The sequence below is a fragment of the Prinia subflava genome, chromosome 5, assembly GCF_021018805.1.
Source record: "Prinia subflava isolate CZ2003 ecotype Zambia chromosome 5, Cam_Psub_1.2, whole genome shotgun sequence".
In the NCBI taxonomy this organism is placed as follows: Eukaryota; Metazoa; Chordata; class Aves; order Passeriformes; family Cisticolidae; genus Prinia; species Prinia subflava.
The window spans coordinates 8,817,080-8,831,951 of NC_086251.1; the positions used below are offsets into that span (position 1 = coordinate 8,817,080).

General features: G+C 35.1%; 1 protein-coding gene across 1 annotated transcript in view; it reads left to right on the forward strand.

The window, feature by feature from the left end:
* Window positions 1-14,872, forward strand: part of CCDC73 (coiled-coil domain containing 73) — a 71,634-nt gene that overhangs the window by 19,095 nt on the left and 37,667 nt on the right. The window contains exons 2-5 of the mRNA XM_063397398.1: window positions 2,268-2,338; window positions 4,631-4,777; window positions 11,262-11,333; window positions 14,592-14,663. Of these exons, the coding sequence (XP_063253468.1) occupies window positions 2,268-2,338; window positions 4,631-4,777; window positions 11,262-11,333; window positions 14,592-14,663 (362 nt within the window). The remainder of the gene's footprint in view (window positions 1-2,267; window positions 2,339-4,630; window positions 4,778-11,261; window positions 11,334-14,591; window positions 14,664-14,872) is intronic.

The following is a 14,872-nucleotide window of genomic DNA, read 5'->3' on the forward strand; positions in this document are numbered from 1 at the left end:
TCTGCTTTTAGTTCTCTCCAATACAAGATGTTTGAACAGTATCAAAAAGACATTTCCTTGAAAAGGTAAAAGTGTGTATTAGAATTATTGTTTTGTTTATCAAACAGGCAGGGCCTGTATTTCAGTCTTCAATGGTCATAAGGGGAACCTTATCCTGTCTAGGGGAGTTTTTAATTTATTTATTTATGATACTTACATCTTTATAAAATTCAGTCACACTGTGCCATTTTTGTCTATAAATATTTTTAAAAATAATTTTATATAAATTTTATATAAACAGTGTTTCATACTCGTCAGTTTAACATGACAAAAATCTGGGTTATACTTGTTACCCAGCAATCTGATTGATGGTTCCACAGCAGCACCATAACATCTTGACCACAGAGTAACTCAGCAGATTTAAATTTAAATCCCACCTCTTGACTGGACACAACTGTGTATGTGGGGGTATTAGGTACACTCTGTGCCTGGATAAATTCATTTCAGTTGCATAAACTTCTGTACAGTTTTTCACAAATAGTCATAGAAATGTTTCTTACAGATAAAATGTTAATTTTACTGGGCTGCATCTGAAGCACAGAGGTGATTGTGTTGATTCTTATAACTTGTCTGCATCTAGTGGGGATAGATACATTTTTGTGGCCATCCTTTTAATAAGGAGTTATTAGACTTAAGCAGGTAAACTTTGTCCATTAATATTTCCATTTTGGAGTTTCACCAAGCACAGAATTTAGTACTTATGCTTCAGTGTAATTCTTCTGGAGGCAGCATTGGCAAACACCTTAGGTTATGTTAGAGCAGATGTTTTGTCTCCTTGTGTGTAGGTAAATACTGATAAACAAACAAAATCAATTATTATTTATTAAGGTCGAAACAATCTTAAAAACTGATCCAGCCTATAATGAAATGACATAAATTCCCCTGTTTCTAAAAAGAAACTCAGACTGTTGCAAAAATGTACCTGAAGGGGGTTTTGCAGAGAAATACTATCAAATTCTGCACACATGCACTATTGGAATGTGTTAAGTTAAATAGTAGGGGGAAGAGGTTTCCAAGCAGTTTTTGTAAGATATTGCTGTGGGTCGCACTTCTGGCGTTTGAATGTTTTAGTTAATATCAAACCCTGCAGTTGTTATTGTGGTAAAGTGATAGTGTGAAATTGATGCTGTTATACTATAACAATAAGGACGTGACTCATGTATTTTATGTACACATGCATTCAACTGTAGTGACAAATGGCTTCATGCTGTGTGATTAAATGCATATTAGCATTTGCCCTAGGCATTTGATTATTACCATCTTTACTTCATTACATTACCACACTGTATGGCCATATAATTTATAAGATAATACAGACATCACTTTGTTGCTGATAGGAATTATTCTGTTTTATGGATGGTGTCCTTTAATTTTGCCTTTCATGGATTATAAAATTGGTTAATATCTGCTGAAGTGAATCACTGGAGAAGCAAATAAAGATGTTGGCCTCAGGTCACAATGTCATTTGTGATACTGGCAAAATCTTACAGCCTCATTTATCCCTGTACATGATTGATAACACCATGGGTTAAATGGAGAAAGCTTTGCTTCCATTAAAGGATCATCATGAATGAAGACCTCCCACTTAAAAGTCAGGCATGATGAGAAGACAAGAGACTATCTACAGGTCAAATTAAATAACTTAAATAATTTAAGTGGAATGACAGTGTAATTTGTTCATTCTGTGTTATTACCCTGACCCCTATCAGGCTTGTAGGCTAACTTACTTTCTAGTGTAGGGTATTTAAGATGTAATTTTTAATAAGTGCTTTTCAAAGATATAAAGCCCTTTATGGCACTTAAAATTGTGTTAAAATGGATTTTTTAATGTGCTTTTTAAAAAGTAATTTTTGTCCTTATTTTGTTAAATGTAAAGCCCGCAATAGGAAAGCGAATGTAATGCTTCAAAATAGGAATGTTAGTCTTTCACTTTTAAAATGTTATCACATGTATGTTTTAGATTTTAAAAAAATTATTTTATATATATTCTGATAAATATCAGTTGCTAAAGTAAAAATGCATTATCTGGAAATACCTTTGATTACACAAGAGATTTTTGTTTGTATTTTCTGTGGTGAAGGACATTTATTGTTTATCCTGTATCTTTACAGTAGCTCTGGATTGTTGTATTAATGTGTGGCATCAGAAGCAGGTATTTTATTAATATGAAGGAAAATGTAAATTATTTTTTCATTTTATTATTCTGTTGTGTATATTTTTGTTTCCAGTGGGACTCAGTGGAAGGTTGGTGGCAGGTATTGAGTTTCTTGAGCTCTGCGAGGTGGAAGAGAGCTCAGGGGTGCGTGGTGCTGGACTCTGAGGAGGGCAGCAGGAGCGAGTGCAGCCCCCTGTACCTGGCAGCTTTCAGAGCAGGCTGTGAAGCATTTTGTGGCAGTCCTGGCAAAGCAGTCTGAGTGCAAATTGCCCGTGAGAAAACAGTACTGTCACCATGAGGGGCTGGGGGAAACTCAGTGAGCTTCACTCACCAAGCGTTTATCCACACTCACCGCGTTACGGAGGAAATCCTTGTTTGTCAAGTGCTCCTGCTGAGATCACTGAGCTGAGAGAAAGCCCTGAATGCCTGAGGCCCCTTTGCTTCTGTTCCTTGCAGTTGAGCATTGGTTTGAAAATATCCCCTTGGGAAAATAATTCTCAGATTGATTCTGTGATGGGAAGGAAGATCACAAGCCCCAGTGTGTCTCAGTTAATGTACACTCTTCTGCTGGTTGGCCTGAATAGGAATCATTTCATAACTGAAATGCTCCTGTCCGTGTAGGATGAATCCTTTTTCTGAATCAAGTTTATCCCTTATTTTTTCCCTTATTAACACAGGCTGCCAGCTTCTTCATTTGATAATGGCACAGTCTTGTGGAAATTCATAACTGTAGGATTCTGCCAACTCAGGCCTGGAACATCAGCTGACAGGAATAGAACTGGACCATGTGTCATGTTTTAACATTATGTTTGTAAAAATCTTACCTTTAGCATGATGAAATCAAAGGGCTCTACGCCTGGTTTATTGTGCATAATATTGGTGTTTATATTAGATTTGTAATTATGGTCATCTCCCAATACTTGATATCAAACATTTGTGGTAGTTCTTCATGTAGTGGTACAACATGGATCAGTAGGAAACAATTTTGAAAATTTGAGTGAAAGAAACAAAATGTTTTAGTGTGCTTTTGGGAGAATTGGACTTCATTTATTCTAAGTTCTTTGGCTAAAATATAAATAGTGGGATTTCATCCTGATATTACTTTAAAAACATCCAAACAGCTTCAGTCCACAATGTCTGCAGATTGCCTGCACAGTGCCTGATTCATGTTGGCACATTGACACAACAGATTTATTGCCTGAAGTGCTACATGTTTGTACATGACTCTTACTCAGGCTTTATTTGCTGCCTCCTCAGAAGTCCTTCAAAGATACACATTTTGACACTGACAAAAAAATTTATATACCTCATATTGAACAGCTCAGTATTAGTCAAATGTTTTAAAATGAAGGACAAAAATTAGCCTGATTTTTTTGTTTTAGCAAAACCATTCTTTTATCAACAGAATAACTTTTGTAGTGGGGCAGCTAAGCAAGGAGTCAATGTATTATCCATGACCAAGCAGCTTAAATGTGATCTATGTTAGGGTTTTATTTAGACAACAGAAGAAAAAGTGGTGAGCCCTGATTTGTAGTTGTTATGGCCCCATGATACAGACCAGGTCTCTGCTCTTCCTGCAGGAATTCCTTCCTGAGGGTTCTGTGGCAGCAGCCAGGTCAGTCATAACTCCTGTGCCCTGCCCCTGCCTCCGTAATTCTTAGTGCAGAAACACACAGGGTGTGTCTGGCAGGGATAGCATCCTGTGTTCTTGTGCACTGCTGAAAATTCTGTCTCAAGGATTAAAAAAATTTATCTGGGAAAAACAGGTGAAATACATACAGTTGTTACATTTTTGTGAATAAAATATTGAATGCTATAGTTACCTCTGATGTCTCTAGCAAGCATGCTTTGTCCTTACAGAGACACATGGGACTCCTGTTTGTGTAACTCCTTGCTTGACAACAGTTGATGCAACTCAGAGTACAACATTTTGATACAGGATCTTGTAGGAAGAGAATCAGAAAGGCTTCTTGTTAAAATTCAGATGCAGATACTGCAGGCATTACCTTAAGTCCCTAATTTCAGACCAAAGATCTCTTTTAAAATTGAGCCTGTGTTGTGATCTTTGACATCTTGAAGGCAGCAACATCACGGCATGTTGTGTTCATTGTAGCAGCTTCGTGTCAGTGCAGGGCAGTAACTCTGGGAAAAAACTCCACTACTTCTGTCTGCTCATCAAGTTTTTGCTTAAAACTAAAACCAAGCCAAGAAACATAGAGGAGAAGCAATGGAATATTGTGAATTAGTAATAGATCTGTTTGGTTTTTTCCTACAGCATTGCACATTACTTTAAAATGAAAATATTGGTAATTACATAATATCTATAAGTAGTAATTTTACTCTGTGCAAAAAGAATCTGCCTCCATATTTGCAGGTTTTGCAGTTTGAATATTCTCTTACAGATAAACTGGAGAGGAAATGTCTATTATTTTGCAGAAAGAAGCTCAAAGAATGGATGAAGACTTTAAAGCACAGGCACTTGACTCTGCTCTTCCAAGTCCATCAGAGACTTTACTTTCCATTCGACTCTTAGACTTTAAAACAAGTTTATTGGAGGCCATAGAAGAGCTGCGTATAAGAAGGGTAAATTTGTTTATGTTGGATTTGGTCTTTGTCTTATTTCTGTCTCTCTGTAGGTAATCATAGAAAATGCTGCATAAGTGTGGCTAAACTTCGTGCTGTATTTTAAGTGATTAATCAGCCTGGGTTTTGTTTAAAAATATAATGGGTTTAAGTATTTGGGTGTATTACAAGTTCCCTTGTAGACAGCACAAAAGCAACAAGGTTGTATGGGAATGAATTTGTTTTTTCTGTAACAAAGTAAGAAGTTGCTAGAGTTGATAATCAGGCTATTGAGAAACTACATTAAACTGTTGTCTTTCATTATAGTTCTTCACTTTAAGAGCAGGCTTTGATACAAAATGAAGAGAAAGAATCCAAGTATTTGCCAAGTCCCTAAGTCTTTCTGCATTCACAATTGATTTACCATTTGCCAGAAAAGTGGTGATTTTGGCTGTTTACTTGTGTTTTTCAGAATTACCTATAAGGGCAAAGAGATATATTAAAAACCACTTTATTTCACAATTTTTACATTGCTAAACTATGAAGCTAGAACCCTATAATAATCATATATTGAGTATTTGGGATGGGGTTGTTTTGTTTTTGAAATAAGCTGAATTATCTTGTAGTAGTACCAAGGTAAAATTGCTTCTGTGCTGGTAAAGGCAGCTGTTTTTTCTTGTAGGTATTTTTTCACTTGTATTCTTCTGTGGTTACTTTTTTGGTTGTGTGTATGTAAACATTTTTGTTTATTTCTCCCCTTAGGGTTTCTGAACTGTTGTGGGTATTGAAAGACCTAAAGTGTATTTTTCTTCATCTGATGAATTTGACCGGTTCAAAAGATGTGTATTATTACTTTTAAAATATTAGTACTGATGACATGCTTATGCTTATTTTGATCTCAGTGAAATGCTATAATCCTCTCTTTAAAAGCCATAAACAAAAGAATGACTGCCATTAAAAAGAAAAAAAAAGAGAATGGCTGCATGGTGGTACTTTCTTGGTGTAGTACTGTTAAAGGCCCCATGGTGTGATGCCTAGACCTGTGTTGCAATGGTAGTGTTTATTCTAGTCCAACTATTTTAGTATTAAAAGTATAGACTGAAAAATTTAACTTTTATTATAATAATCAGAGTTACGTTTCTTTATAAGACAGCTTAGCTGAATTCACATGGTTAACTTAACATTGCAGTTTTAATGCACTTGGTCAGAGCCTAAAGTGCTCATGAGTGTCATGGAATTTCATCTTTTGGCATTTTTCTTTGGATTTTTTTGCCTGTTTTGTGTCTGCTGTAGTACAAGAGTTTGTGACTGTGATTTTGAAAAAGTTGTCTCAGAAGGGTGAGTAATTTTTTGCCTTAAAGATGTTTTTAGTTTCAAAATTGATGCAAATGATAAGAGCCAATTTCACAATTAAGACATGGTCCTATGTTTCTAAAATAGCTGTGCTTTCCTTTACCCTAAAATATTTATATACATTTGTATATATTAACCTGTTTAGTTAGAAATTTAGGTTAAAAAAGTAAGCATTTTGCAGACAAAAAATTTGAAATCCTAGAGTGTCCTTGAATGCATTTTTGATTGGTTTTGATTTAACAGTCAGTTCAGGGCTGTTTGCATAGTATGTTTGAAGTTTGGAATATAAAATATTAGTATTTTGAAGAAGCAAGAGTTTTTGAATAATGTGGCATATACCTAGTGCCATTCATTTTTATCCTTTTAAGTAGAATTTAATGGATGTTTTTCTTTAAAATACCCCTAAAAAACCCTCTCCCGATTAGCTATGAATTTCTTACAAATTCATTCAATGCGAGATTATTCTCTAAATTTTTAATCAACCTTGAGAGAAAGGTAGTGCATAGACCAAAATACAGGGATAACTCAGGGAATGAAAGTGCTTGTCTTGCACCATGCGAATTTTTCCACGGCCAAGAAACAAACACATGTGTCATCTGCTGCATCAGAAAGTGGAGTAAAAGTGAAATTTCTGCAGGTTCTTGGTGCTTTTCCCACTTCCTTTCCAGGTTGCTTGTGAAGTTCAGTAGACTGATAACCTGAGGGAGGCACTAGAGCCAGTACCATGGATTTTACGCTCAGTTTTTGACCTCTGGCTTGGCCTTAGATGAGATTATTTTGCCTCTATTTGCTTCTGTTTTTCTTCCCATCCTTGGGCTTGCTTGTCACTTCAACAGGAGACTCTTTGGGACAGGACTTATTGTGTATTTTGAGTTTAATAAACTGCCTGGAATGGTTGGTTAAGATGCAGTATAAATTCAGATTAATAAATTTGTGAAATGAAATGATCTGTGTGAAGCTAATAAAAAGAAGCAAACTCTTAAATACGAAAATGTTTTGAGAGGCTTGATGCAATCCTTACTCAATGTCATCATACTGTAGTTAAATTCCCAAAAATAGTTTAGAAGAGTTGCTCAGAGTAAGGGACTGTTCATGTTCATCTGTTTCGTCTTCCAGAGAAAATCCCAATCCTTGATAGCTGTGCAAGTTTGTTCTAAAGAATACATAGTTTAAATGATTTTACTTGATACAGCTTCACTTAATTCCTTTGGCTAGTCACAGGGTCTTTGTCGTCCATAGGAACTGACAGAATATGAATATGTAAGTAATTAGAATCCACAAAATTTTGTATTTATCTTTCTCCTGCCCCCCAGGAATTACTTCACACTCTAATACCTAGAGTATCCTCAATTTTTTCCAGATTAGCCTTCCCTCTCATCAAGCACTGACCATGCCAGTGATTCTTTTGTGCTGGATATCCCCTTCTCTTGCTTCCATGTCTGTCTGTCTTGCTCTGCAGTCAACTGAGTGCATTTTCTTCCTAACAATCTTTTAACTGGATTTTATACCTAAGTATAAATTAGGGTATTTTTTTAGTAAAATACCAGAAACAAGGACAGATGAGTATTAGGAAAAAAATTAAGTATTTGGATTTAAGAGAATAAACAGCACTGAAGTTTCAGCCCTCATAACAGTGACATCATGTACTGTTGTTTGAGTCATCAGGCAGTGTGTTAGGTGATAATTTCTGTGTTAATGAATAATTTGGCTTTTGATTAGGAACTGATTCCTTGCAGTTGGAGAGGAGAGTGTTGTAAGTACCAATGCAGTGATTGTAAGTATCAATACAGATTAATTGGAACCTATGCAGTAGAGTCAAGGACAGACCAATGAAAAATTTCCAAAGGAAAAATAATGGTTGGTACAAATTTTTGTGTCTTTGCATCTGAAAAATGAAAGTTTTTGAGAATAGATTTCAAACAGAGGTTGCTATTACTTTTTGTTAACTGTTGTAACTATGAAAATCCAAGAATGTATTATCAGGAACTAAAGTTAGAATAATGCTACTATAAGCATCTTCTCTCCCTTTTACATTTGTCCTGGAAAAAATGCTTAAGAACAATATCCATGAGATCTAATAAAAATTGTACTGGTCTGCTTCGTTCATGAAGGAATTTCTAATTGTAGTATGAAACAACCAGAAATTGTAGTTTCTGTGAGTAGCATTTGACCTGCATGAAAATTGGATGTGCAATTTTGTAGGAGGGAGAGTGTAAGTTTAAAAAAGATAATAAAAGTACCTAGCAGCAGTTTTGGCTGCTTGGACATGAGCCAGCTGTACTCTGTTCCTAAATCTGTTCAGGGTCAAGAATCGAGGGGGCTTGACCAATCCACAGCCCATCTTGTAAAACTACAGCCTGAAGCAAACACTTTAAAGAAGGCTTGACACTCTCTAAAGGTTATAACGAGTAAATAAACCATCAAATTACTCCTCTTTTATTGTTATGGTAGTCTTTTTTTATAAAAACACTTAAATCCATGTAGTCCTAAGGCATCTAATAAAAAATGAACACTTTTAAGGTTTTGTCGGGTTTTGATCCCTCGTCAGAGTTATATACAATATCATTCTCCTAAGTATAACAAAAAATGTTTTTGTCTTATTAAACAGCTGATAGAACTTCTAAAAAAAAGTGCTTCATGCAAGTTTTAAAAGTTTTCAGTTCAAAATAGATAAACTATAAATGTCCTTTGGAAGATGTAAAAATGATGAATAAGGTTTATAACTTAGTGATTTCACATGAGAACATTTTTATCATGTAATTGTCATTCTCAGTTTAAGTATTTATGATGTTTATTTTTCAACAGTAGTGACATACGTGCACATTTTTGATAGCTTCCAGATACACCTTTATAATTTGGGAGTAAGTTGGAAGAGCGTTGTTCACTTAGAACTTTGGTTCTTATCCTCTTAAGTATTCATGGCAAAAGGCTTTCTTGAACTGGAATTTGATGCCTTTTTCATACAATTTTGAGCAAGGCTTTTGCTAATAATATATAATTTTCATAGCATTTCTTGCTTAATGGCAGAAATGGTTGAAGATTACACCTTTTTGAAAGCTCCAATTCAACCTCATTGGGTTTTATCAGTGAAGGGAAATTAGGGGGATGTATTTTCCTTCAGTACTTACAGAATAGTACCAGAAAAAAAAAAATCATTGCAACTGTGCGGCACTATTTGTTAAAGCAGAACTGGGAATCATTGATAATATTTTAAGGTCTCTTTTTTTTTTAAATACTATTAGTCATATGAAATCTTTAGGTGTCTTCTCCATCTGTATTCTACCAGTACATATCAGAGAAGCAAAAGCTAAAGAACATCTCTCTAGTTCTCTGTGAGCCAAATTTTAATTATAAATGTCTATTTTATGGTGTTTTTTATGTAAAATCACATGAGTGCTGAGGCATATATTTAGAACCTGCAAGAATCTCTTGAAATGGCTGGGTGTAGCCTCCTGTGGAAAGAAGTGTGCTTCTCTCCACGTGTGCCTGTAAAATCTCTGCTAATCAAGGAAGTCAGTTTTGACCCTAAAACCCTATAAAAGATATCAATGTCAAAAAACTATTTTGAATTACTTGGGACACATTTTGCTCTTTTGTATCTATTGATAAATAGTGGGACTATGAATCAAATATTGTACTAAGTGAGAAAGGGTTGCAAAATCTTCAAAACTGTTTTGCATCTATTGTTGAAGTGGTGTAAATATGAATCAGAATCTTAGAACCCTTATTCATATTTGACTTCAGAAAGAATTGCATTTTTAAGATGCAGTATATTTTACAATCAAAAAAATTTGTGTTATCTTCTTCACTTGGGAAAGAGAAAGAGCCTCCATTTGCTCTTTCAATGTGTCAAGAAAGATATTGCTTCATCCAGAGGTGGAATCTTTTCAGTCTCATGGCAAATAACAGTTGTTCATGGTATTGCAATTCAGTAGAGTTTTTCTTAAACCCCAGTATTAAGAGAATGATCCTTTTGAGGCCCTCTTTTATTTTTTATTAGAGAGATCCATGCCTTTTTTTCCCAAGTTGTAACTGTTTCCTCAAGGTTCTAACCAATTTTTGAGGTGTGTCACTTCAAGAGTACTTGAATTTTTCCAACAATTAAGATTGCACGCTTTAAACTGTAGTGAAGTTGAACTTAAAACAAGCATAAATTTGCACATAATATATCAAACTGCACAGTTCAAGTATATAGAGTATTCTTTTACCCTCATGTAGTCAGTTTGGCCCTTGCTGGGGTGTGTCCAACACCAGACCTCAGTAAATGTTTTTAGTGCAATGATTCATCAAAGAGAAGTCAGGCTCACCTTAAAGTGTCACTTTTCCGTGCTGGCCATCGTGTGCAGAGCAAAGTCAGGAAAGCAGCCGACTGAAGCTCAGTGAAACATCAGTGTGGCTCTCCAGGTCCTTGAAGGATACTCATTGTTTTGATATGTGCAAAAGCAGGACAGTGCTGAGTTGCTTATGACACGCATCAAAAACCTGAATATTGTTGCAGAAAGTCATGACTGTTCCTAGGGGAACCTTTTGTTCTTCCTTTTTTTTGAGTACTGGATTTGTGAAGGAAGGCCAGTGCTCATAAAAACTGGACTCCAAAGGGAAGCTGATTCCTGTCGGGAAAATTTAACTTTAATACCAGAATGTTTCAGGAAAAGTCTCATAAATATTCAGCAACTGCGATTATCAGAAGGTAACTTTCATTTATTATCAAGAGTAGTATTGTGATTCTTGACTAAGTGCTTCTGCAAGAATAGGAAACTCTGGACTTCAGTAATGTTCTTCTCAGATTTTCTGGTACCTCACCTTATCAGAGATACGTGTTGATTACCCATGATTCTGTTTCAATTTCTTTTATTTGGTAGGTCAGAGGGCTTGTTGGCACAGAAGATAATTATAAATATTTCACTTCTTCCATAATAACAGAAGTAATCGCTGACACAAAATTTTCAATTGCCCTAGGAGATGTCACAAAGAATAAAGATTCAAATGCTTCGAGCTGAATTTTTAAGATGTCTCAAAGATTCTTAGTCATTAATTATGATTATCTGTATCATTGACTACACTGGATTCTTGAAGCACTTTTGCATCTCACTGAATTTCTCTTCATCTCAATTGACTCTTTTGACTTTTTTTTATGTTTGTTTTTAACTAGGATACAGAAACTAATTACGAAGACCAAATAAATAAAATTGTTATAGAGAAACAGGAACTTGAATGGCAGAAGGTAACCTTCCTGAATGTTTTTAATGTTTTACCTGCTGAGATTTAATTTTCATATGTTAATATAAATTGTGATTTATTACAATTCCTATTTTTAGAGGTATTTTTATTTCAGTAGTGGAATGTGCTAGCCAGTAGCTTATTATTTAGTCATGAACATCTGTAACTTTTATTTTGATTTGGATTGTGCCCAGCTTAGAAATTTTTTAACAAGAAAATATAATAATATTTGGCATGACTTGGCAATCTTCAGATTGATATGTAAATACTAAAGCAATAAGACATTTATCTGAAAATGAAGCACATTGACACATCAGGGTGGGAGAAGCTGTGTAGTAGCTTCTCTGTATTATGCTTGGCTTTGGCAAGTGCAAATATCAGTGCAGCAAACAACTTCACTTGCAATATTTTGGAAGTGGAAATTTTTCCTGAAAGTTATTTTGAACATTAACTTGTATGTTATCCATATTTAGAAGTAGTTTGTTTTTAAATGTTGAGAATAAAGTATTCAGTAAGAGAAGTCTAACATTCTTCTCAGAATTAGGGCTCCTGAGGTTATGCTTTCCTAGGAAATGCATTCCCTTCTTTAATACAGTCAAACCTATGACCCCTGTCACAAGGGCACAAGATAAAAGGCTTCACTCCGTATATTTTACAACCCCAGAAAAAACAATAATTTCAGCTCTATCCTTGATCTTGGGATATTTAACATCTTAGTTGTAAAGGAAGGCTATTTCATCTTGGAGTTCATCCTAACCATCTTAAATTAATAATCCTAACTTTGTGCTTTTCTTTCTTGAAAGATATATATGTGCACACAGAAACAGGAAACATTTTATATTTGTAAAGGCAAGAGTGCTCTCAGTTTGTAACCCTTCTTTGCTTTTCTTAACCTAGCATTGCAATGCTTAATATTCTGGGTTCAAAAGGGAGGATTTCCATCCATTCTAAGACGTCAACAGCAATTTAATTTACCACTCATAAAAGGATGGGATTTACAGGAAGTGAGGTGAAGTCAGTTCCTGTACTTTGCACTTAACATTGGCACATGGCAAAGCTGGTGTAAACAATGAGTGGTAGGTTTTGGGAACTTCAAAGGAACAAGCTAATATCAGTTTCCAGTCCTGGAGACTCCAGTAAGATGAAAATTCTAAGTATGACATTTAAATTGAATTTGTGACCTGCTTGTTTCTGAATGCAGAATCATATTGACCACAGCAGCAGTTCAAAAAGTAGATGTCTTCCTCTGGTTTATCAAAGGGTCTGTTTTACCATTTCCTTCGAAGATTTCCCTTTCAGTCAACATTTCTGTCATTCATTTCATTTTACCTTAAATTTAACAAACTAGTTTGAAATAAAGACATTGCTTCAGCGAAGTTACAATATTCCAATTTGTCTGCATTTTATATATATACTGCTGCTGCCCTTGAAAAAATACACTCAAGCAGGGAAAGCAGAGTAACTGGAGAATATATTCCTTTAAATCTAGTGAGTATACTCATACTTGTATAACATTACAATATCAAAGCTGATTTTGTTCATATTTGATAAAAAGAAATGCTTTTTTCTTCAGTGTCCCTTCACCACACATACATGGCATATATGGAAATTTTCTTCCAAGCCTGAATTTCTGACAGAAATAATAGAAACATTTTATCTGATAGTCTTGTGTGTGAGGCTTGTTAGAAAATGCATATTTGTAGACACTCCCCTGTCTTTTTGAAATTAAAATATGTCACTTGAATATACAGTACAAGAAAGTGGTGTGTTAGAAAGAGTTCAGCATTGGGATTTTTTCAGTTACATCTATGATAAAGTTACATAAAGGATGACTGCTTAATGAAACAAGACTGATACCTACATAATTTATTCCATGATATTGGCTTGAATTCCTGTATTTTATTATGCCATCGTAATTTGGCAGTGCTGTGGATATAAAATTTTATTCCTGTGGTGAGCAGGAATACTGCAGTGGAGTAGTTGATCTGCTGTGCCTGCAGTACTGCCTCTGCCTCGCTAGGGTACTTCCCATGCCTGTCACCCCTGGAGAACATGTCCTTGGACACAGGGCTAAGGGACAACCTGAGGAAAACATTTCTCAAGACTTTTATGTGGTTCTGAATATTCATTTATGTACTGTGCATTGTTTGTTACACACAAATCAAAACTTTCTCTACTCATCTTATGATGAGTTAATAAGTAAATGGATATGGAACACCTTACCTCCTTGGATTCTTGTCTTCTATCAAAAGGCAACAGCTCTCACTTGTACAATGTGAAAGCAACACCAACTTGCTGGAGAAAACAGCAATTTTAGAATGGACTTTATGTTTAAAAACTCTCAATTTCTATTCAGGCACAAGAAGAAATTTGACTCCTTGTGTGTGAAACAGATTTTCAATTTATTTTCTTCCATTCATTCTTTTTAATAGTCTCAATTTATATTTATTTTTGTGCAGTCATTACTGGATTGTTTCCTGCTTCACACTAATATTTCTAAGCTCAACATCCATCTGTATTTTGAGATAGCTGTTCAAGGACAGAGACCATTAACTACCTTTACATAATATATTTCAATGTTTAGAACTGAAAAAACCTGGTCTTCCATACACACCTTCCATGGTAAAGGTGAAGTATCTTACAGAGAAGCATGATGCTTAAAGATGTTGGAGATTTCCAACTTGTAGAGTGTAGTATTAGCCTGTAAGATTATGATATGAAATAATAACACACACACACAAAAAAAAGTACATCTTCACTCATTTTCTTGTTTTTATGGATGAGAGTAAAGCCAGGCAGGAGAGTGATAAAAATCTCATACTATTGCCTCACACTTAGTCTTTTCTGCCCTCTTTCAGCTCTTTCAGGTAGCTTGTTAAATGGCTAAAACTTAACTATGAATAGAATAACAGATAGTTATTTTTCAGTGGGATTCTCTTTTTAATGGGTAATAAAATTCTCTTGTAACTACCTGGGCCAGTGTTAAGGTGCTGTCTTAAGATGGCACTGGATGTGGATTGTTTCTGCAGGCTGGTGGGATGGGTAGGAGCTGCTTGCAGAAGTCCTAGCAAAAGGTCTGTATTCCAGAGGAGAGAACTGTTACCTGTTAGAAATTAAAGAGAAGCTGCTACCAAAAAGACAATTACCAGCTAAAAAAAGCATCTTTTTAGTCTTCAGGGTTTTTTAATCAGTTGTGTCTTTCTAAAAATATTTTGCTCTAAGATAATACTTAACTCACACTGTTGTTATTTTACATGAGCAGGAAACTCTGCAGCATCAGACTGACACACTGCAACAGCAAAACAAAGAAGCTATGGCGGCTTTTAAAAAACAGGTAACAAAATAAAGCCTTTGGCTTTGCAGGATTTTAAAATATAATGACATCATAGCAAGTTATCAGTTGGTATGAAAATATTTTTCTATTGCATATAAAATTTTATAATATACAGCTCAAAAAAAAATATCATGGCCTTACCTCTGGCCACAGCATAATGCTTGTATTTTGACAGTTCATTCCAGACGCCACTCCTCCTGGCATTTTTC